The sequence below is a fragment of the Salmo trutta genome, chromosome 25, assembly GCF_901001165.1.
Source record: "Salmo trutta chromosome 25, fSalTru1.1, whole genome shotgun sequence".
Classification (NCBI taxonomy): Eukaryota; Metazoa; Chordata; class Actinopteri; order Salmoniformes; family Salmonidae; genus Salmo; species Salmo trutta.
Window position 1 is genome coordinate 23130177 of NC_042981.1, and position 24504 is coordinate 23154680.

General features: G+C 44.0%; 1 protein-coding gene across 3 annotated transcripts in view; it reads left to right on the top strand.

Annotated features, from left to right (window-relative positions):
• The window catches only part of LOC115162175 (rho-associated protein kinase 2), a 52781-nt gene that overhangs the window by 19758 nt on the left and 8519 nt on the right, over positions 1 to 24504 (top strand). For all 3 annotated transcript variants that reach the window (XM_029713222.1, XM_029713223.1, XM_029713224.1), the window contains exons 2-22: positions 8937 to 9018; positions 9091 to 9191; positions 9323 to 9460; positions 18393 to 18653; positions 18850 to 18994; positions 19227 to 19365; positions 19546 to 19637; positions 19776 to 19935; positions 20117 to 20177; positions 20432 to 20443; positions 20607 to 20695; positions 20786 to 20834; positions 20961 to 21096; positions 21171 to 21262; positions 21439 to 21685; positions 21789 to 21895; positions 21983 to 22139; positions 22265 to 22610; positions 22743 to 22812; positions 22960 to 23063; positions 23322 to 23508. In XM_029713222.1, the coding sequence (XP_029569082.1) occupies positions 8937 to 9018; positions 9091 to 9191; positions 9323 to 9460; positions 18393 to 18653; positions 18850 to 18994; positions 19227 to 19365; positions 19546 to 19637; positions 19776 to 19935; positions 20117 to 20177; positions 20432 to 20443; positions 20607 to 20695; positions 20786 to 20834; positions 20961 to 21096; positions 21171 to 21262; positions 21439 to 21685; positions 21789 to 21895; positions 21983 to 22139; positions 22265 to 22610; positions 22743 to 22812; positions 22960 to 23063; positions 23322 to 23508 (2775 nt within the window). The remainder of the gene's footprint in view (positions 1 to 8936; positions 9019 to 9090; positions 9192 to 9322; positions 9461 to 18392; positions 18654 to 18849; positions 18995 to 19226; positions 19366 to 19545; positions 19638 to 19775; positions 19936 to 20116; positions 20178 to 20431; positions 20444 to 20606; positions 20696 to 20785; positions 20835 to 20960; positions 21097 to 21170; positions 21263 to 21438; positions 21686 to 21788; positions 21896 to 21982; positions 22140 to 22264; positions 22611 to 22742; positions 22813 to 22959; positions 23064 to 23321; positions 23509 to 24504) is intronic.

Below are 24504 nucleotides of genomic sequence, written 5' to 3' on the forward strand. Positions count from 1 at the left end.
ATTTCACTAGGAGTCACCTGGTCAATCTATGTCATGGAAAGAGCAGGTGTTCATGTTTTGTACACGGAGTGTACATTATGTCAGAATGGTCCTTTCTCCAAAGGACCATTCTAACTATGGATTCAATTTAGTGAAAATCCCCACAATCATGGTATTTGTTTTGTCCTGGTTTCGTATGGAGTCACTCCAGTGCTAACAAGAGGACTTGACTGATTTGATAATTAGGATGTTTCTGTGGATAGGAGACATTGTTTGAATTGATCTGTTCAAGTTTGTACTTTGTCCAAGATGAATGGTAGAGTGTTATCCAGGGCAGACAAACACAGTGAAGCGGTTGCAAAGCACAGAAGTTAGAGGCTTTTACCCCAGCAGATTGCTAAAATGAAGTTAAACTTCTGTACTTGCCTATAAGTAGTGTAAAATAAAAAACAATTGCATTTGTTTCCACATTCATTTATCTTTTGACTCTCCTTTCTCTCGTTCTCCCTCTCTCTGTCCTGTCCCCCTCATCCTCTCGCTCCTCCTGCCTCCAGTCGTGGGGGAAATCCAGTGTTACATGGAACTGCTGCTCTGCTCTGACTCCTCAGAGGCTGAATTTCTGTTCAATTTGTCTCTAAGTGTGACCGCTCGCTAGCTGCATTGGCTGCTTTGTACCAGTGGGGAGAAACACTCCATATATGGTGGTGTGATGGTGGCCAGGGCCAAGTTTAGCAAAACAAGCATGCACACCTCCTTTCTTGAGACAGCCTCTCATTCTCCTCCCCTATTCCTCCTCCTCCATTCCCCTTAGCTGTGGAAGTCCCAGCTCCTGTGCAGAATGCAGTTCTAACATTGTGAGAATGTTGTTAGCTAGTTTGCACTGCTGGCCATGCAAATGTAGTGCAGTGTATGCTGTAATAGTTGGTCAAGGGGCTAAGCCTTACGACTGAAGATAGTTAGTCTTAGATTTATTTTTTGCCTTGTTTGGTGTAGCCCTTAGGGGGCATGAGCACGGTTTGTGGCATCTGAGGGAGAAGAAGGGAAAACATATTGCGAATAAAACCACTGAATCTTGGGGGGGGGGAGAAAGAGTCAGACTTTATTTTTAGGCATGAAGACATGTCAGGGATGGGAGGAGGAAGGACTTTGGCGAAGCGTTCCGCCTACTCGTGTACCATTTTTATTAATCTGCCTTAAGCATCACAACTTCATGACCACTTCCTGGGAAAAGAAAGCCTCCCATATTGACACACAAACGCTGTGCACGCACACACTCACAGGCACACGTACACACTCCTTTCTAAAGTAGTGAGCCAAATCACCTATGGAAAAATATACTGAACAAAAATATAAACGCAACACGTAACGTGTTGGTCCCATGTTTCATGAGCTGAAATAAAAGATCCCAGAAATGTTCCATATGCACAAAAAGCTTCTCCCATTGTGTGCACTAATTTGTTTACATCCCTATTAGTGAGCATTTCTCCTTTGCCAAGATAAACCATCCACCTGACAGGTGTGACATATCAAGAAGCTGATTAAACAGCATCAGTACACAGGTGCACCTTGTGCTGGGGACAATAGAAGGCCACTCTAAATTGTGCCGTTTTGTCACACAACACAATGCCACAGATGTCTCAAGTTTTGGAGGGCCGTGCAATTGGCCTGCCAACTGCAGGAATGTCCACCAGAGCTGTTGCCAGAAAATGGAATGTTCCTTTCTCTACCATAAGCTTCATTTTGGATAATTTGGCAGGATGTTTAACCGGCCTCACAGCCAGAGACCACGTCTAACCACACCAGCCCAGGACCTCCACATCCAGCTTCTTCACCTGCGCAGGGGCGGTTCTGGGGGGGGGGGGGGCAGTGCCCCTGTGACAACGATTTTGGACCCCCTTGTGGCCCCCTCTAAATGTGGAGTATGAAATAATTTTTACATAACTAATTTTTGCTATCGTTCTTTTTTTTACATCTGTTATTAGACAGCGGCAACGCGGAACACTAATGATTATGAACATGGTCTTTTGCCTGCTAATGCCTGCAATGCAGTGAAGAAAACGATATGACAACAATAATGTCTAATGTAACTGGCCCCTCTAACAGTACAACTGGCCCCAGCTTGGCCCCCCCAGTTGAAATGGTCTAGAACCGACACTGCACCTGCGGGATTGTCTGAGACCAGACAGCTGACGAAACTGTGGGTTTGCACAACTGAATAATTTCTGCACAAATGGTCAGAAACCGTCTCAGGGAAGCTCATTGAGTGCTCGTCGTCCTCACCAGGGTCTTGATCTGACTGCAGTTCGTCGTTGTAACCAATTTCAGTGAACAAATGCACACCTTCGATGGCCACTGGCATGCTGGAGAAGTGTGCTCTAAACGGATGAATCCTGGTTTCGACTGTACCGGGCAGATGGCAGACAGCGATCTGTATGGCAGTATACCGTCATGTGGGCGAACGGTTTGCTGACGTCAACGTTGTGAACAGAGTGCCCCATGGTGGCGGTGGGGTTATGGTATGGGCAAGCATAAGCTACGGTCAACGAACACAATTGCATTTTATCGATGGCAATTTGAATGCACAGAGATACCGTGACGAGATCCTGAGTTCATTGTCATGCCATTCATCCTCCATCACCATGTTTCTGCATGATAATGTGCGTCTCCATATCGCAAGGATTTGTACACAATTCCTGGAAGCTGAAAATGTCCCAGTTCTTCCATGGCCTGCATACTCACTAGACATGTCACCCATTGAGCAAGTTTAGAATGCTTTGGATGACGTAGCCGACAGTGTGTTCCAGTTCCTGCCAATATCAAGAAACTTCGCGCAGCCAATGAAGAGGAGTGGGACAACATGCCACAGTCAACAGCCTGATCAACTCTATGCGAAGGAGGGTGTTGCGCTGCATGAGGCAAATGGTGTTCATACCAGACACTGACTGGTTTTCTGATCCACGCCCCTACCTTTTTTTGAAGGTATCTGTGACCAACAGATGCGTATCTGTGTTTCCAGTCATGTGAAATCCATAGATTAGGGCCCAAATGAATTTATTTCAATTGACTGATTTCCTTACATGAACTGTAACTCAATAATATCTTTTGTAATTGTTGCATTTTTATAGTTTAGTTCAGTGTATATAATATACTTGATGAAGAAGTCGACCAATGTATCTGCTGTTTAGTTTCTCTGACGTCCAACACATCTGTTAAATAACAAACATATCAGGCATGACATCCATCAGCAGTTAGACAAAACACAGACGTGGTGCTCGTCTGTTTCCCTCCATGGGTCACAGTATGACATGGGGCCTTGCTATTTATGAGACTATGGCTCTGGCTGTTCCAGTACGCCAGAGTTATGTGCTCTGCCTGACATACCCCTCACTCCGCCTAGGCTCCGGCTCTGCTTCTCCCAACTATTTTTAAACATCTGGAATTTGATCAAACATTTGCTTTCTACTCAAGCCTTCTAAAGTCCAGAGGCTGTTGTTTTCTGTTCCACATGCCAGGAGATGGGATCGGACAGGAGGGTTTGGGAGATGGGGAGGGTCCCTGTCAGATCTATTGCTTTAACTAACGAGAATTGGTTATAATTAACATCCCCGACGAAGAGGTTTCAAATGAACCTTGCTCACTCAGGTGCTTCGCTATATCACATTTGACATTGTCCGTAAGCTTGAGTTCATTTGCGCACAAAAAATCATACAATGATGGAAAGACCTGTGTGTTGTCCTTGTTAATGCAGACAGAGGAGCTCCAACTTAGCATCAATTTTGTCCCGCACATCGAATATAAACTCAACAAAACCAAAAAATAAACGTCCCTATTTCATGACCTTGTCTTTCAAAGATAATTTGTAACTTCACAGATCTTCATTGTAAAGGGTTTAAACACTGTTTCCTGTGCTTGTTCAATGAACCATAAACAATTAATGAACATGCACATGTGGAATGGTCGTTAAGACACTAACAGCTGACAGACGGTAGACAATTAAGGTCACAGTTATGAAAACTTAGGACACTAACTCTGAAAAACACCAAAAGAAAGATGCCCAGGTACCCTGCTCATCTGCGTGAACGTGCCTTAGGCATGCTGCAAGGAGGCATGAGGACTGTAGATGTGGCCAGGGCAATGAATTGCAATGTCTGTGCTGTGAGACGCCTAAGACAGCGCTACAGGGAGACAGGACGGACAGCTGATCGTCCTCGCAGTGGCAGACCACATGTAACAACACCTGCACAGGATCGGTACATACGAACATCACACCTGCGGGACAGGTACAGGATGGCAACAATAACTGCCCGAGTTACACCAGGAACGCACAATCCCTCCATCAGTGCTTAGACTGTCCGCAATGGGCTGGGAGGGGCAGGACTGAGGGCTTCTAGGCCTGTTGTCTGGTGAGAACATGCCTTACATCACCAGTAACAATGTCGCCTCTGGGCACAAATCCACCGTTGCTGGACCAGACAGGACTGGCAAAAAGTGCTCTTCACTGATGAGTCGTGGTTTTGTCTCACCATGGGTGATGGTCGGATTTGCGTTTTATTGTCGACGGAATGAGCGTTACACCGAGGCCTGTACTCTGGAGCGGGATGGAGGTGGAGGGTCCGTCATGGTCTGGGGCGGTGTGTCACAGCATCATCGGACTGAGCTTGTTGTCATTGCAGGCAATCTCAATGCTGTGCGTTAGAGGGAAGACATCCTCCTCCCTCATGTGGTACCCTTCCTGCAGGCTCATCCTGACATGAACCTCCAGCATGACAATGCCACCAGCCATACTGCTCGGTCTGTGTGATTTCCTGCAAGACAGGAATGTCAGTGTTCTGCCATGACCAGCGAAGAGCCCAGATCTCAATCCCATTGAGCACGTTTTTTCCTCCCCCCCAGAAATGTCTGGGAACTTGCAGGTGCCTTGGTGGAAGAGGGGGGTAACATCTCACAGCAAGAACTGGCAAATCTGGTGCAGTCCATGAGGAGGAGATGCACTGCAGTACTTAATGCAGCTGGTGGCCACACCAGATACTGACTGATACTTTTGATTTTGACCCCCCTTTGTTCAGGGACACATTCCATTTATTCACGTGTCTGTGGAACTTGTTCAGTTTATGTCTCAGTTGTTGAATCTTATGTTCATACAAATATTTAGGCATGTTAAGTTTTCTGAAAATAAACGCAGTTGCCGTTTCTTTTTTTTGCTGAGTTTAGTTGTGTAGAGTTCCTGTAATCCTAGACTCCAATCATTCAGGCGAGGGAAAAACATCACCCAGATAGGCCAGTCGTGTGAAACTCATCATGCAAGCGGTCAGACAAGTGAAAATTAGGGTCAGTAAAGAACTTTAAGCTTGTCTCTCAATAAAAAAAAAAGTGTTGATACTTTGCGCCTTAATAATCAGTGCACTTCTGTATGTTGTAAAAGCGTTACATGGTCGCTGCCATATCTTTGCGTAATGCAGAAAATACACGAGAGTTCAGGGGCCTTGATTTAACGAAGTTAACCATTTTCACTGGTGTCCAAGACGTCTTTCAAGCTGTCAGGTGTTCCCTTGGCAGCAAGTGCCTCTCGATGGATGCTGCAGTGTACCCAAGTGGTGTCAGGAGAAACTGCTTGCACGCGCATTACCGCTCCACTATGTCTCCCGGTCATGGCTTTTGCACCATCAGTACAGATACTAACACTTCTTGACCCCAAGTCCAGTTGATGTCACAGAGCCGTCCAGTACTTAAAAAAATATCTTCTCCTGTTGTCCTGGTTTCCAGTGGTTTGCAGAAGAGGAAGTCTTCCTTAATTGACCCCCCATAAACGTAACAGACATATACCAGGAGCTGTGCCAGGCCCGCCACGTCTGTTGACTCATCCAGCTGTAACGCCTAGAATTCACTGGCTTGTATGCGAAGCAGTAATTGTTTCAAAACATCTCCTGGCATGTCACTGATGCATCTTGAAACTGTTGTTTGATGAAGGCATTGTCTGTGTAGTTTTTTTGGGGGGCCTTTTCCCTCAGCATTGTCCCAGCCATATCTGCGGCAGCAGGAAGAATTCAAGTCCTCCACAATAGTATGGTGCTTGCCTGTCCTAGCCACTCGGTAGCTCACCATATAAGACGCTTCTAGACCCTTCTTATTAATGGTATCTGTTGCTTTTATACATGTCTTACTACTCAGAAGTTGTCTTAATTCTCGCTCAAACTCCTGTGGTTTATTTTTCAAATTGGCATGTTTCAAATTGGCACTACTCCCAATATAAGTGAACCTGAAATCAATGTAGTTCTCATCATATTTACTCCTCTTCGATGGTTCAACGTCCCTGTCTGTCTGTTCAGTGCTTTCCCAGGTAAGGGGGCAGTAGCTCTTCAGCTGCATCAGATTCACAATTGTCAGTGTCCATGCTAGCTGGGCTAACAACACATGTAGAATTACTGATGCTAGCATTGGATGTGCTCGTGGAAGCAGAACAACTTGTGTTGTTGACAGGTGCATGTGTAGTACTGCTGGTAGTAGCAGTACTACCTGTAGAGCTGGTATGTGTCTCTATGGATGCCGGCCTTACATTCTTTTAAGCATTTATCCATTTTCGAGCAAACGGAATGAGCAGCAGCTATGTTTGGCTACATACGAACTGTTAGTGGAGTTCGCGCGCGAGAGAGTAATGGTTAATTATTTGATTTGGCTACCTGTATTTCACGTTATTTCGCTGAACACTATATAGTTGAATTTTATTTTTGGCAGTCAAACGAGGCTACTCCTGCAAGGAAAAAAACATTACCCAAATGTATAGCCCCATTTTGAAAATGTGAATCACATTTTTATTTGGCGTACCCTCGAATGCATTGCGCGTACCCCTGGGAATAGTTTGGGAATAGGCCATGTAGTTGAATGGAAATGTATCAGAAAATGACTTAATTTTTTTATTTTTTTTATTTTTGTGTTGCCAAACAAAGTCCTAAGGAAATCAACCAATAATAAAATAAAAAATTGGACATGCAGTAGGCTATTGTTAACTGGTGTGCAGCTGCAACCAACAAACTGTTCTTTTTATTCTTACTTTTCATCCTTTTCTCTCAGCTCCTCCTTCCAGTGTTCAAGCTTGACATGTGCATTGTATTCTTCTACAAGCTGGTGTGCATACATTTTGTTAGATGATAGGATTGATAATTGTGTTGTATTTTAGTAGATATTGATTTGTTGCTTGTCACCAACTTTGTTCTCACTGCGTCACCCACTGAATCATGTTTCTAAGACGTTGCCATGCAACCCAATAGGTTGGCAGGTTTGCAGTGTGCGCCCAAGCAGCAGTGTTTTTTCACTGTAGTTCAGATATGGATCAGACCGATAAGAAAGAACTGATAAGATAGCAGCAGTGAGTCAGTGTCCCTGCCTTAGCATCACTGTCTGAAGAGTTCATACCTATTCATAATAACATTGACCTATTCCTGAGAGTCAATCTATTTGTGTCTCTATAGTTTAAAACACTATCTCTAGGAGTTATAAAGATGTGTGGAAATGAAGAAATTCAGATTGTTACTTGCGTGTATAAAGTACTAGGTGTTTACGTTAGGGTCCTATTTTTGTTTCTACCCCATTTCTCTGTGTGGTTTTTAATGTTTGGGTCATGGCTCTTTTTTTATGCTCTGTAAGGTTTCAGTCCTCCCAGCCCCCAATAACCACTGGACTCACAAGGGCACACAGACACACACTGTAGTCTGAAAGAAGTGTTCTGAATCTCCCCGGGTGTTGTCCACAAACACGCATGGAATGGACATTCACACTCAAAGTATTTCCAATTTTTGCAATGGGGGAGGGGCATGGATGGCTCTTGTCCAATGCCTGTCCAGTTATGTATGATTGACATGATGAGTGAGCAGTCAGGATGCTGCTTTGCACCTGAGAAGATGCTCTGAGAAGTAGGTTGCATTTTCCCCCCAGGGAGGGTGATACTTAGTGTTTACAGTCCTGTTTTAACTGGTATTTCATAGGAAATTGTGGTGGTAATGTAATCTTATGTTGTCTATGAAGTAAATGCAGCTCTTCCTGGTACTTGTAGACCACTTCATAGGCATGCAGGTGCTTTGTGTAATTGCACCTTTACATTTTTCAATGAACCCAAAATGAAGTGATTGGTCATTACCAAAATCGGCCATTTTACCGTGATGTTTCTAAATAGATGCCAACTAATACAACTTCTACAGTCCACTATTTAAAAAGTGTAGCCTAACTACTTTTTTTTCTCACGGCCCATAGCCGGGCTACGTAGAGTTGTCTCTCTGAAGAGGAAATGAATTGCACACTGAGGGACTGGCTTCATGACACAATGACATTATCTTCAGAGTACTGGGCGGGGTGGACCATGTCCTGTATTGCTATGCTCTAAGGGAGATTGTGTGTAAGCGTGTGGGTGTGAGCGTGTCTGCATGTGTTTTTTCTCCTTAAATAGTAGTTCTGTGTGAGGTACGTCCTTTATTGGGAAGTGGAGCAGAGATGATGAAACCGCTGGCAGCAAGCTGTACAGTGTACACTGATTTCTGCAGAGTAGAGGGGGAGGAACAGACACCCATAGGATCAGAGAGGTTATAGTAAGGTTTGTTGTACTGTTATTCTTGGAACAAACTACAAACCTCAGAGGTTGACACAGATCTGTTGGTGTCAGAGAATGACAGTTGACAAATCCATTGCCCTGCATTCTGGGTGTTTTTAAGCCTGTTATGTCAAATTCACTTCACCAAATCAAAGTTCTGGAATTCTTTATTTGATCATATTATATGCCCAATTCCTGAATGACATTTTATTGAAATGGACAAAAATGTTATCCCATGTGGCACTTAAATGTCCTAATTGTTTTGGGTACAAAGTCTAATTGCACCCTAAAAATAACACTGTCACTTTATATTAGCTTGATTGCATGTTTTATGTTGGTTTCTCTTTTCCAATGAATTCGTTTTCATTCTCTCTTTCAGGATTCTATCAATGCCTTCGTTCTAGATCTGGACTACCCTGCCCTACGGAAAAACAAAAACATAGAAACCTTTTTAAACAGATGTAAGTATACGTTTGGAAGTAGATCATGTGAATGTGAGTAATGGATGACTGACTCCTCTCTTCTCCATGCAGATGAGAAGGTGATGGGGCACATACGGGAGTTTCAGATGAGGTCTGAGGACTTTGACAGGGTGAAGGTGATCGGCAGAGGGGCGTTTGGTGAGGTTCAGCTGGTGAGATTTTTGTATTTCATAGAGATGTTAAGGACCTGCGAATTCACCACACCACTTAGTTTTGACTCTACCCCTATGTCTTTGTCTTTCCGTCTCTCTTTCTGACACTTTAATTCCTTTGTTTTCCCCAGGTTCGACACAAAGCCTCTCAGAAAGTGTATGCCATGAAGTTGCTGAGCAAGTTTGAGATGATCAAACGATCTGACTCTGCCTTCTTCTGGGAGGAGAGGGATATTATGGCCTTCGCCAACAGTCCCTGGGTCGTACAAGTAAGGCATGACTAGGGCTGTTACGGGGACCATATTACCGCCGCACTGGCAGTCACGAGTCATGAAAGCAGTCAAATTCCACGTGACCGTTTAGTCATGATAATTAGGATTCTCCAAGCTCTGATGCTGCTGATGTTCATTAGTAGCCAACGAAACTTGTTAACTGCCTGGTACTCATCACTCTATTGTCCCATTAATCACTCTGACATCAATGCAAATCTAATCAAACATATCTATAGGCTATGCAGTTGTGTGAGAAAACAGAGTGATGACCTCTATTAAAAAGAGGAGGATCCCATCAGCTTTCTATAGGCTAGGCCTACTATATTTATCAACTTTCCTAATATTAAGCACATTGCTTCTCTTTACAACAGGAGTATAGCCTACCTGGCTGGCATGAAAATGAACCACAGGAAAAGCGACCTCCATTCGCTATTTAAGTACATAGATAGATAGGGATGGGTACTGAAACCCGGTATTAAACGGGGCCCGGGGCTAAATTATGAAAGACTGTAGTATCGATAAGCTCCGACGTTATCGGTTCTGCTTTCAGTACTGGAGAAATTAAGAAAATATATTTCCTATTTATTATTGCTACATAAACGTTATCTTGCACATTTTATCTCACCGACTGTTTTTAATTTGTAGTAAGATTAAGACATTTGTCTATGATGCAATTTCACTATTTCCAATCCAGAAGAGATGCCTCTGACGCTACAGCACACACAGCACCCTGCTCTTAGTTAGTGGCGACGGCGGAGAGAACTAAACGTTCAAAGTGTGGTTACACATCACCAGAGTCGATGCTGACAGCGCTCGTTGCCACAAGTGCAACAAGACTTTTGCTTGTAGGGCGGAAACACAAGCAATCTGTCCAAACATCTATCAAAAGTGCATAATGTACTGGCAGAGAAATACAGTGTTTGATTGCCTAGCTCATAGTTCATCTCTGATCTACGTTAGGTATGTATGCTAGCAGCCTGATCATTAGTAACCATTAGCTAGCTGATTGTTTAGCTATGGGTGCATTCAGAAATTCAATCGCCTATTTAAAGATTTTGCTACTTTTTTGTTAAAGTTGCAGTTACAATGAACCAACCCACTCCTCCCTCTAATACCGCTGGTCCAAGCCAAAGACCAGCCCAAAGCTCCTTCACGCTGGCAGCTAGTGGGAGGATGACTGAGGAGAGGGTGAATGAGTGACACCTAGCCATGACCAAGTTCATAGTGAAAGGCCTACACGCCTTCGCAACAGTGGAGTCCAAGGGCTTTAAGTAACAGTCTGTCAGTATATATTGAGTTGTATTCATTTTTAGGATATAGTAGTATAAAAGGGTTGTATGTTAGTCCCATCACAATACAATACACAACACAATAATTCAACACATGAAAATATTTGTTTTTACTGTAGGGAGATGAGCAAGGCACTCAACCCCAAATACAGATGAAGTTGGATGTTTACATACACTTAGGTTAATTCTCGTTTTTCATCCACTCCACAAATATCTTGTTAACAAACTAGTTTTGGCAAGTCGTTTAGGACATCTACTTTGTGCATGACACAAGTAATTTTTCCAACAATTGTTTACAGACAGATTATTTCACTTAATTCTCTGTATCACAATTCTAGTGGGTTGACTTTGCCTTTAAACAGCTTGGAAAATTCCATAAAATGATGTCATGGCTTTAGAAGCTTCTGATAGGCTAATTGACATCATTTGAGTCAATTGGAGGTGTACCTGTGGATGTATTTCAAGGCCTACCTTCAAACTCAGTGCCTCTTTGCTTGACATCATGGGAAAATCAAAAGAAATCAGCCAAGACCTCAGAAAAAGAATTGTAGACCTCAACAAGTCTGGTTCATCTACACCTGCAATTACCAAACGCCTGAAGGTACCACATTCATCTGTACAAGCAATAGTATGCAAGTATAAACACCATGCGACCATGCAGCCGTCATACCGCTCAGGAAGGAGACGCTTTCTGTCTCCTAGAGATGAACGTACTTTGGTGCGAAAAGTGCAAATCAATCCCAGAACAACAGCAAAGGACCTTGTGAAGATGCTGGAGGAAACCGGTACAAAAGTATCTATATCCACAGTAAAACGAGTCCTATATCGACATAACCTGAAAGGCCGCTCAGCAAGGAAGAAGCCACTGCTCTAAAACCGCCATTAAAAAAAGCCAGACTACGGTTTTCAATTGCACATGGAGACAAAGATCATACTTTTTGGAGAAATGTCCTCTGGTCTGATGAAACAAAAATATAACTGTTTGGCCATAATGACCATTGTTATGTTTAGAGGGGAAAAAGGGGGAGGCTTGCAAGACGAAGAACACCATCCCAACCGTGAAGCACGGGGGTGGCAGCATCATGTTGTGGGGGTGCTTTGCTGCAGGAGGGACTGGTGCACTTCACAAAATAGATGGCATCATGAGGCAGGAAAATGATGTGGATATATTGAAGCAACATCTCAAGACATCAGTCAGGAAGTTAAAGCTTGGTCGCAAATGGGTCTTCCAAGTGGACAATGACCCCAAGCATACTTCCAAAGTTGTGGCAAAATGGCTTCAGGACAACAAAGTCAAGGTATTGGAGTGGCCATCACAAAGCCCTGACCTCAATCTTATAGAAATTTTGTGGGCATAACTGAAAAAGCGTGTGCAAGCAAGAAGGCCTACAAACCTGACTCAGTTACATCCGCTCTGTCAGGAGGAATGGGCCAAAATTCACCCAACTTATTGTGGGAAGTTTGTGGAAGGCTACCTGAAATGTTTGACCCAAGTTATACAATTTAAAGGCAATACACTCAATGAGTATTTGGTAGCATGTCAACTTCTGACCCACTGGGAATGTGATGAAAGAAATAAAAGCTGAAATAAATAATTCTCTCTACTATTATTCTGACTTGTCACATTCTTAAAATAGTGTTGAACCAAACTGACCTAAGACAGGGCATTTTTACTAGGATTAAATGTCAGGAACTGTGAAACTGAGTTTTGAAATGTATTTGGCTAAAGTGTATGTAAGCTTCCGACTTCAATTGTATACCCCTCCCTCCAAAAGTTACCTCAGTGACACATTAATTCCTACCTGGTGTGGTGTAGAAAAAGCCAATGTGATCACTGAGCTGAAGGACGTGCCCGAAGCTGGCCATCACATCAGACGGGTGGCCCAGCCTCTGTCAGGACCACTATCTCACTGTTGAAGTGCATTACACAAGCCAGGGCAGTGTAAAACAGAAGGTCCTCCACACCAGGACAGTGTACAAATCGCAAACTGGCGAAGTAGTGGCAGAGGAGATCTCAGACATTCTGGAAGAGTTTTAGACAGACCCGAGCAAGATTGTAGCTGTGACTGTTGATAATGCTGGCAATATGGATGTTGCCATCAAGAGGCTACACATCCTAAAAACAGGATGCTTTGCACACACATTGAATCTGGCAGTACAGAAAATCTACAAAATGACTTTAATTGATAAATGAGCAGCCCGAATCAGAGAAGTGGTTGTGTGGTTCAAGATCCTCGATGTCCAAAACAGTCTTGAAGGAAAAGCAGCAGCTCCTTGGTAAGAAGCCAGTTCAGTCTATTAAAGTAATATTTTAAAATTCCCACATTTAACAATTTAATTCAATATTCAAGTATGCGCTATGTTTTTTTGTTGTTTTCAGGCCTTCTGCAATACTCTCATCCTTGATGCCAAGACCAGATGGAACTCTCTATCTAATGATAGAGAGATTCATGGAGCAGTATCCAGCGATCCAAGCAGCAGCGTTGAACCCACGACTGCGAAAATCAATGACCAAGGACAATCTGGACCGTCTGAAGGACGAGGACTTCCATAAGGCTGAGGAATTTGTCCAGTTCATGAGAATCCTCTATACATCCACACTGTGTGTGTCATGTGAAAAGAATGCCACCTGTGGTCAGATCAAACCCATCCTCCAAAAGCTGGAAGAGCACTTCACTGTGAAGCATGAAGAAACAACGTTTGTGGCAACCATCAAAGAGAAGGTGTGGGAGAACCTCTCTGAGCGCTATCAGGATGAGGACATTCAAGCCTTCCTGCATGAGGCCACAGCAATGAACCCCAGATTTAAAGGGAGGCCGGTGAGTGACGCCACCTGGGACAGGCTGAGGAAGGCAACTGTTGAGGCTGATGTGACAGGAGCAGCACCAGGGCTGTCAGAGCAGACACACAGAGCACCAGCAACAGGAGGAGTCTGAAGGAGAGGAAATGGAGGAGACAGTCCCTCCATTGTACAAAACAAGGAGTGCCTTGGAGCTGTTCTCAGAGGAGGACATGGAGTTGAGGTTGACAATCCAACAGGACACCTCGTCCCTCACCCTCAGCGAGCGTGTTAACCTAGAGGTCGAGCTCTACAAAGGCCTGCCTCCCATCCCCATGGCTGAAGATCCTGTGATGTAGTGGTGGGAGAAGAGAGCTACTCTGCCCCTCCTCACAAACATTGCAACAAGCTACCTCTGTACCCAAGCCTCCTCCACCTCTAGTGAGAGGGTAATTTCGACTGCAGGCAACACAATAAGCCAAGAGAGGTCCCAACTTCTGCCAGAGAAGGCAAATAAACTCAGCAAAAAAAGAAACTTCCCTTTTTCAGGACTCTGTCTTTCAAAGATAATTCGTAAAAATCCAAGTAACTTCACAGATCTTCACTGTAAAGGGTTAAAACACTTTCCCATTCTTGTTCAATGAACCACAAACAATTAATGAACATGCACCTGTGGAACGGTCGTTAAGACACTAACAGCTGACAGACGGTAGACAATTAAGGTCACAGTTATGAAAACTTAGGACACTAAAGAGGCATTTCTACTGACTCTGAAAAACACCAAAAGAAAGATGCCCAGGGTCCCTGCTCATCTGTGTGAACGTGCCTTAGGCATGAGGACTGCAGATGTGGCCAGGGCAATAAATTGCAACGTTCGTACTGTGAGACGCCTTAGACAGCCCTACAGGGAGACAGGACGGACAGCTGATCGTCCTCGCAGTGGCAGACCACATGTAACAACACCTGCACAGGATCGGTACATACGAACATCACACCTGCGGGACAGGTACAGGATGGCAACAATGACTGCCCGAGTTACACCAGGAACGCACAATCCCTCCATCAGTGCTTAGACTGTCCGCAATAGGCTGAGAGAGGCTGGACTGAGGTAGACCTGTTGTAAGGCAGGTCCTCACCAGACATCACCGGCAACAACGTTGGGCACAAACCCATCGTCGCTGGACCAGACAGGACTGGCAAAAAGTGCTCTTCTCTGACGAGCCGTGGTTTTGTCTCACAAGGGGTGATTGTCGGATTCGCGGTTATCGTCGAAGGAATGAGCGTTACACCTAGGCCTGTACTCTGGAGCGGGATCGATTTAGAGGTGGCGGGTCCGTCATGGTCTGGGGCGGTGTGTCACAGCATCATCGGACTGAGCTTGTTGTCATTGCAGGCAATCTCAATGCTGTGCGGTACAGAGAAGACATCCTCCTCCCTCATGTGGTACCCTTCCTGCAGGCTCATCCTGACATGACCCTCCAGCATGACAATGCCACCAGCCATACTGCTCGGTCTGTGTGTGATTTCCTGCAAGACAGGAATGTCAGTGCTCTGCCATGACCAGTGAAGAGCCCGGATCTCAATCCCATTGAGCACATCTGGGACCTGGCCTTGGTGGACGAATGGGGTAACATCTCACAGCAAGAACTGGCTAATCTGGTGCAGTCCATGAGGAGGAGATGCACTGCAGTACTTAATGCAGCTGGTGCCACACCAGATACTGACTGTTACTTTTGATTTTGACCCCCCCCCTTGTTCAGGGACACATTATTCCATTTCTGTTAGTCACACGTCTGTGGAACTTGTTCATGTCTGTTGTTGAATCTTGTTATGGTCATACAAATATTTACACGCAGTTGACATTTAGAGGACATTACTTTTTTGTTGAGTTTATGTTGATCTTTCTCCAGAAGAACTGCTCAGAACTGTTAGTCCTTTTGCAGCCCCACCCGTGTTGCTCTATACCACTGTATTTTCTTTTGCAGGAAAATATTGTTTATTTAATTTGTTTTACATTTCCATCACAACATTAGTCTATAATAGTGATTTGTTCAAAACATTGCTGTTTCTTTTGCTGTAAATAATTGTTTTTACATTTCAGAAAATAAAACCATGTTAATTTTGTTCTTAATTATTTTTTTTTCTGTGAAAAATAACAAAAAGAACCATTAAGAATACCGTTAAAGTACCGGATCGATAAGCAGTATTGGTAAACACATTTAAAACCTTAATGATACCCATCCCTATACATAGATAACATTTATTTTTTTCCCCCTGCCCTGGTTACAAGACCGGTGCATGATATGGTCCATTCTAAACCAAAACACATTTCACACACATATATTATTTAGTATATGTGTAGACAAGATTAAATCAAGAATAGTCTGATGGGTGACAGGCTAATTTTATCACTTGTGAATGATATTATCACTTGTGAATGATGCCCTGCGTGAGGCAAGAAACATTGCGTACCTTTTTTTTTATTTCTCAAATCATAGTCACACACCACATATAGCCTAGCCCAAAGGCCTATATGTTTTGATAAGGTTTGTATCACAACTAAAGTGGCCAAATAACTTCTTAAAATGAAGCACATTATTCCACTTTACAACAGGTGTAGAGCCTAACTGGCATTCATACGCAGCACATGAATTTGAAATTTGGAGAAGACAATTTTCACCATTAAAAATGCACCTTTTTATAATAAAAGCATTACAAGAGTAATCGCATTTACTGTCACTTGATAATGGTGTTTTCTTGATAATGGAACATTTGTGCATATAGCCTACTGCCATGAGCGCATTACTGAGCTTATAATGTAAAGAAATGGCTTAACAGTTTATCAACATTTTAAGCTAAATGTTCTCATCTGTTGCATCAGGCTCATTGCTTAAAACAGTTTTTTTTTATGCTAGTGGTTTTATTCATTTGGGATCTATCGCATCGCACAACTCTCCAAAACTGTTTGGAATATTTCTTGTATAGAATAGGTCAACTTTTGTACTATGGGGGATAGTAGATTGACAGGCTAATCCTTTTGCTGTTTGTTAGGCCTATTCATCTTGTTGGCTGACAAAGTAAAAATGGACAGTTCTTCCAATATCTTTTAATATGCTGATCAGAATTGGATAAGGATGCACACAGTTGCGTCCCCGACGTGTCTGTTTCACGCCTGTGGGAAAGACCCGATCGTGATGGAAAGCCATGTGAGAGAGCGGTGCTTCGGAGCATGCAGGGAGAGGGGAATTATCATGATTATATTCAGCTTAAGGGCACAACGGCCACTGGCCACGAAAGTCATTGATTTTTTTAGGGGGGATTACGGCCACACAAATCAAATTGTATTTGTCACATGCGCCGAATACAACAGCTGTAAACTTTACAGTGAAATGCTTACTGACAAGCCCTTAACACTTATTTTTCTTAAAACTGCATTATTAGTTAAGTAAAAAAATAGATAAATAATTAAAGAGCGGCAGTAAAATAACAGTAGCGAGGCTATATACAAGGGCTACTGGTGCGGGGGCACAGGTTAATTGAGGTAATCTGTACATGTAGAGTTAAAGTGACTATGCATACAAACAGAGTAGCAGCAGCGTAAAAGAGAGGGGGTGGGGGGCAATGCAAATAGTCTGGGTAGCCATTTGATTAGCTGTTCAGGAGTCTTATGGCTTTGGGGTAGAAGCTGTTAAGAAACCTTTTGGACCTAGACTTGGCGCTCCAGTGCTGTGTGGTAGCAGATAGAACAGTCTATGACTAGGGTGGCTGGAGTCTTTGGCAATTTTTAGGACCTTCCTCTGACACCACCTGGTATAGAGGTCCTGAATGGCAGGAAGCTTGGCCCCAGTGATGTACTGGGCCATACGCACTACCCTCTGTAGTGTCTTGCGGTCGGAGGCGGAGCAGTTGCCATACCAGGCAGTGATGCAATCAGTCAGGATGCTCTCGATGGTGCAGCTGTCGAACTTCTTGAGGATTTGAGGACCCATGCCAAATATTTTCAGTCTCTTAAGGGGGAATAGGCTTTGTTGTGACCTTTTCACGACTCTCTTGGTGTGTTTGGACCATGATAGTTTGTTGGTGATGTGGACACACAGGAACTTGAAGCTCTCAACCTGCTCCACAACAGCCCCTTTGATGAGAATGGGGGGCGTGCTCGGTCCTCCTTTTTCTGTAGTCCACAAAGGGGATGCCGCTGGGAAATTCAAGGCAATATCAAGTGCTTGTCACATTGTGAATAAGAGACTGATGAAGTGTGTACAGCCTGCGCAAAAACCAAAGCAGAGCTCATGCTTTTCAAGCGACTTTTTTCAAATCATTATTAGTCGTATCATGCAGCCTTACAATGGATTACAAATCTAAATGTATAGCCCAATGTTTGTAGAACAACCTAAAGTTACATTAATATCTCTAAATGAAGCATATAGAAGTACCTGTTTCTTTGTTAACCGCTCAACACAAAATAGCTGCATGTGCACACTCCCTTAAATCGTTTGGAGAAAATATCCTATTTTATTCAATTGTATTCTTCATACTATAAATAATGCCACGGAATTCTAAGCATCTTGTCTGCTAAATGAGCTAATGTAGCCCACAGCCATATGGTATAGTCAGATCAGTACTTAACATGTTTGTTAATTACCGTGAGACTGGCAGTTTTTTGCTTGACAATCACCGGCTGATGAAATGTTGTGACCAGCACAGCCCTAGACGTGACACACACACACACACACACTATATAATATATCACATAAGACAAAAATGTCTCAAAACGATCAGCACAAACCATATCGAACCAGAAAAGTGTGATGTAAGAGAACCCTTTAACTTGTATTGTTTTTGCTTTCCGGTCTGTGTCTAGTTGTGCTGTGCCTTCCAAGATGACCGTTACCTCTACATGGTGATGGAGTACATGCCTGGAGGGGACCTGGTGAACCTCACCAGTACCTACGATGTGCCTGAGAAGTGGGCCAGGTTCTATACGGCTGAGGTGGTCATGGCACTGGATGCCATCCACTCCCTGGGCTTCATCCACCGCGACGTCAAGCCTGACAACATGCTCCTGGACTGCCACGGACACCTCAAACTGGCAGACTTCGGAACCTGCATGAAGATGGACTCGGTAAGGACAATATTTTCCTCTTGTTCCAGTTGTGCAATGTGCTAAAGAGAGCATGACTCACAATACTTCCAGCGGAATATCTCTAGTGTCTCGCTGTGCTTTAAGTTAACACTTATATCTTAACTGTATATACTTGATGATTCAGACCTGGTTTGCTTGAGATAGTGTATCTAACTGAAGGATTGACTGGTTACAGACTGGGATGGTGCACTGTGACACAGCGGTTGGCACTCCAGATTACATCTCTCCTGAGGTTCTGAAGTCGCAGGGTGGAGATGGTTACTATGGACGGGAGTGTGACTGGTGGTCTGTAGGGGTCTTCATCTTCGAGATGCTAGTTGGTGAGTTGGTGTTGTCTAACTTCTTGGTGTGTATGTTTCCGCTCTTTGTTTATGCCTCAAAAATAACGACTCAATCTTCATTTCCACTAACTGAAGTGTTTTACTGGATGGTTTATCTGGAACTAAGATATTTAAAGTCTGCCTATAAAGATATATTAGAGAACTTGTAAGCAAATTGCTTAGAACATGTCGTCATTATTTTGCACCTCATTTCTGTGTTTGTTCCTATTAGGTGACACACCGTTCTATGCCGACTCCCTTGTTGGAACCTACAGTAAGATCATGGACCACAAGAATTCGCTCAATTTTCCAGATGACGTAGAGATCTCCAAAGATGCCAAAAACTTAATCTGTGCCTTCTTGACAGACAGGTAGCAATGATAAAAAATTTAAAAAAAATCAAGTGACCACAGTTACAAAAACTTGAAGTTACAGTTTGCAAACAAATTTTTGTAGTAGTCCAAATAAACCGACCAATATCCAGACTGTATTCAGACGGAACTGTCCCAGCTCTCATAACAGAAGTCCATGGCCCTTTATTTGGCGTTTAGGGAGGTACGACTGGGCCGCAACGGGGTGGAGGAGATCAAACGACACCCCTTTTTCAAGAATGACCAATGGAATTTTGACAGCATTAGAAACAGTAGGTGTCTCTGTCAATTAAATGTTATTATTTTATCATCCTGGTACAATACACAATATATTACATATGGATACCTAGAAATTACATGAATAACACAAACAAAATATTTTTTTTCTCTCTCGTCTTGCTACTGTTCAGCGGCCGCTCCTGTGGTTCCAGAATTGAGCAGTGACATTGACACCAGTAACTTTGATGAGATAGAAGATGACAAGGGTGACGTGGAGACCTTCCCTACTCCTAAGGCCTTTGTGGGCAACCAGCTTCCCTTCGTCGGCTTCACATACTTCAAGGAGGACCAGTAAGACTTGAAAATGCATGTCTCCCTATTACACCCCCGTCCTCATCATGGACAATATTTTGACCTCAGCCGTCCACTACTCATGAGTTACTAGGTTTCACCAAGCTTTGATTGTGTTAAGGAGTATGAAAGTGTGTGTGAGCTGTTAGTTCCTCATCAAACACCAATGTGTTTCCTCCAGGTTACTAAGCGGTGTGAATAACTCAACAGTTGTGACTGTGAACTCAGCCTTGAAAGGAGAGGTGGGTATTTCTGTTTTGTGCGTATTAATCTAATGCAAAGCTATAATAACAATGTCATAAGTCTAATTCCTGTAGTTGAGCTGAGGAGTTGTACACAATCTATCAGGTTCTTAGTGATGCTGAAACATTTTAAGGAGCTTTCCTCCAGTAGCTAAACAACAAGCTAATCCTGGAAAGGCAGTCCGATCATTGACTTCTATGCTGACTGAAATTGTTTTGCCGAACTAACTTAATTAATTTCTCATCTGCTGCAGGATATTGTGATGGTAAGTATTCTCTTTCTTGACTCAAATCTCCTCTGTTTTGAAATCAATTGGCTTTGAACAAATTGTGGTAAAATGATACGCTATAGTATCAGAGCAGAGTCCAGGTGAAGTATATCGTAACGGTTGTGCTTCCTCTTCCCTCCTCCTCTTCCTCCTTGCTCAGTCGGCCAAGCTGCAGAAGAAACTCCACCAGCTGGAAGAGCAGCTCAATAATGAGATGCAGACCAAAGATGAGCTGGAGCACAAGTGCAGGTAGGCATCATACACACTTACTAAAAACCATTAGCGTTACATGTATGATCGTGGGAGATGAGGAAGTTGACATGCACTCTCTTCCTGCAGAACTGCCACCAGTCGTCTAGAGAAAACCTCCAAAGATCTTGATGAAGAAGTGAGAACTTTGGAGCTACAGTAGCAATAGAGCATACAACTATAGCACAACTGAGAAAAATGGCAACCAAGAAGGAATACGAGTTGTTCCATTCCAACACTTTCCTTTGTGGTGGTACGTTGACAGATGAGTAGCAGGAAGTCTCTGGAGTCGAGTCTGAGGCAGCTGGAGAGAGAGAAGGCTCTACTGCAGCACAAGACTGTGGAGAGCCATCGCAAGGCAGAGAGCGAAGCAGACAGGAAACGCTGCCTGGAGAACGAGGGTGAGGATTGCTGGCTGAAAACACACACACACACACAGTATACTTTCATATCTAACTTGTGATGTGGTCTGCAGTCAACAGCCTACGAGACCAGCTGGACGAAATGAAGAAGAGAAATCAGAACTCACACATATCCAACGAGAAGAACATTCACTTACAAAGACAGGTGTGTTTCTGCTTTAGGATAAATGGCTTTAAGTGTGTTTAAGTGCTTGTCTGTTTGTATATGTTAATGTTCATATGTCCACGTATGTATACTGAGTGTTTATGTGCATGTGTTTGTGTGTGATTGGAATGCACATTACAAAGTGACTAACTGACGTGCTCTCCATAATATTTCAGCTGGACGAGGCCAATGCTCTGTTGCGTGCGGAGCAGGAGGTGGCCACAAGGCTGAGGAAGGCCCAGACGGAAACAGGCAAGCAGCTGCAAGCTCTGGAGGCCGGGGGCAGAGAGCTGCAGGACAAGTGCTGCCTGCTGGAGCGCTCCAAGCTCACGCTGGAGAAGGAGTTCATCGGGCTGCATGCAGCACTGGAGGCTGAGAGGAGAGAACACTGCCAGGGCTCTGAGACCATCACAGACATGCAGGGTGAGTGGGGATTTTGTTTGTGTGGGAGAGACTGTGTTCATGTATTCACATGTACGTCTCTCGCAGCATGATTTTACCTTTAGTGATATTTTTCTCTCTGTAGGGCGAATCTCGGGGCTGGAGGATGAGGTTTGGCAGGTGAGACAGGCCCTTTCCAAGACAGAGACCGAGAAGAGACAACTACAGGAGAAACTCACAGATCTGGAGAAGGTAAACATCCACACTGATTCATATCAATACATATCATTTCTGTACTTTTATTACTTTTTTAACCCGCTTTCATATTCATTCCTGTAGGAGAAGAACAACAAGGAGATAGACATGACGTACAAGCTGAAGGTGTTGCAACAGGGGCTGGAGCAGGAGGAGGCATCACACAAAGCCACCAAGGCACGTCTCGCGGACAAGAGCAAGATTGAGTCGATCGAAGGCGCCAAGTCTGAGGCCATGAAGGGTAAGACCATTCCTGAGTTCTCAGGTATGACAAAGGACAGGAATCAGTCTTCGGTAAAGAAACTAGACTGGTTAGCAGGGTCAAATCTAATGAAATAAATCACTCCTCTTGCTCTCTTCCCCCAGATATGGAGCAAAAGCTGCAGGAGGAGAGGGCGTCCAAGCTGCGTGTGGAGAACAGGATGTTGGAGCTGGAGAAACATAGCAGCATGCTGGACTGTGACTACAAGCAGTCCCTGCAGAAACTTGACGAGCTTCGCAGGCACAAGGAGAGGCTCACCGAGGAGGTGAAAAACCTGACCCTGAAGATCGAGCAGGAGACCCAGAAGCGCAGTCTTACCCAGAACGACCTAAAGGCCCAGAACCAGCAGCTAAATGCCCTGAAGACCTCTGAGAAGCAGCTGAAACAGGAGGCCAACCACCTTCTGGAAATCAAACGCAGCCTGGAGAAACAGAACCAGGAGCTACGCAAGTCAGTCAACATTCTGACTTTCTTTTCGCTCCCTTTTTTAATGTTTTACTTTTTTTGCAAATAATAACGCAGACAGAAAATGGCATCACAATAAAACAAACTCAAAGGATTCATTTGTGTTTGTGACCACAGAGAAAGGCAGGACTCAGATGGCCAAATGAAGGAACTTCAGGACCAGCTAGAGGCTGAGCAGTATTTTTCGGTAAGTCCGCTGCAGCTATAACACTTAATGGTTGGTTTTTGACAGTGGAATCCTAACTTGAGATAACTTGCACCCTTTGTATGCATTCTTGCACACTGGCAGTGTGAATTTGTGTTTTGAAGATGCTCATCTCTTTGTGTTGCCCAGACGCTGTATAAGACCCAGGTGCGGGAGTTGAAGGATGAATGCGAAGAGAAGAGCAAGCTCTACAAGGACATGCAGCAGTCACTTCAGGAGTTACAAGAGGAGAGGTGAGTACAAGGAAGTGGCGTGGCCCTACACTGTTTACTGACATTAGTCTACAACTCAAGTCCTGCTGAACTTATAAACACCTGACCAGATATTCAGAAGAGGATGAGCTTCTCTAGGGTCTGTTTAAGCCTTCTTCCTCTTTACAGAGTTCTTGTAATGAATATCGTTATTGATTTATTTACACAAACGACACAAAAAAACAACACAACCAACACCCATGTTCAATTCACCATGATGTGACATATTTGACCCCCCAGGGACTCCCTGGCGGCGCAGCTGGAGATCACGCTGACCAAAGCAGACTCGGAGCAGCTGGCTCGCTCCATCGCTGAGGAGCAGTACTCAGACCTGGAGAAGGAGAAGATCATGAAGGAGCTGGAGCTCAAGGAGATGATGGCCCGACACAAGCAGGAGCTGGGCGAGAAGGACATCACCATCTGCTCGGTGAGTCGGCACTGGTGCAAACCCTGATCAGAAGAACACGGACAAGGTACTTAAAGTACTTGAATTTGGCACTCTGAAATTCTTATACTGGAATATCTTGAAAGTCAGACATTTTCTCAAGTTAGTACTTGAAAAGTATTTGAATTAGAATGAGAGGAGAACGGAAAATGATCCACTATGTTAATATGAAAAATATTAGGAAAATGTATTGGTCTTGCGAATTAATTTCCAGGCAGACCAGAAGTTTTATTTCCTCACGTGTTTCGCTCTCTGGTTGCCAGGTGAGATCGCTCATTCCACCCACACTGCCACTCAGCCAGGCAGGTACAGAACTGACTGATTAGGCACCGCCAAACGTCACATCCATAGGTAAAATGCCAGGCAAATGTAGATTCAATGCTGCCTGGCAGGATATTGATGTTTATGAATGGGTTTTGCCAGACCAACCAGGGATTGTATTTATTTATGAAAGCATTTATTTACCTTTTTTATTTTGTTAATTATCGTTTACCCACTTATTGCGTTCCCAGCGTTGATAAACGCTCAGAAGGCATCTTGATCCGAGTTCTAATTGCGTCTACTTCTGCAAACGAGTGGAATCATGAATGATTCATGTATGCTCGTTATGTTCACCTGATCCCCCGGATTTGCCTTGTTAGCAGCGCATTCATTCACCACTTTCCAACGGGAAACTCGGCCCACGACAGAGAGGGGAAACGAGCTACCTCAGCCCAGACCTACAGTGGCAAGTAGCAGAGACACCGCTGACACTAGGAATTATTTTAACATCCCTCGACTCCTGTTGTGTCAACAGACATCGCCCAAACACCCCCCCCCCCCCCCCGAGTCTTGGAGAATGAGTGTACAACTGGTTGCTGATATGTCAGTCAGATGTCTAGCTAGCAAGGTAGCTCAAGAGCTCTGGCTATTAGCCAGGTAGCTAGCTATAACTAGCTGGTTAGAAGCTAACATTGAACGGAGCCTGACTCAGCAGGA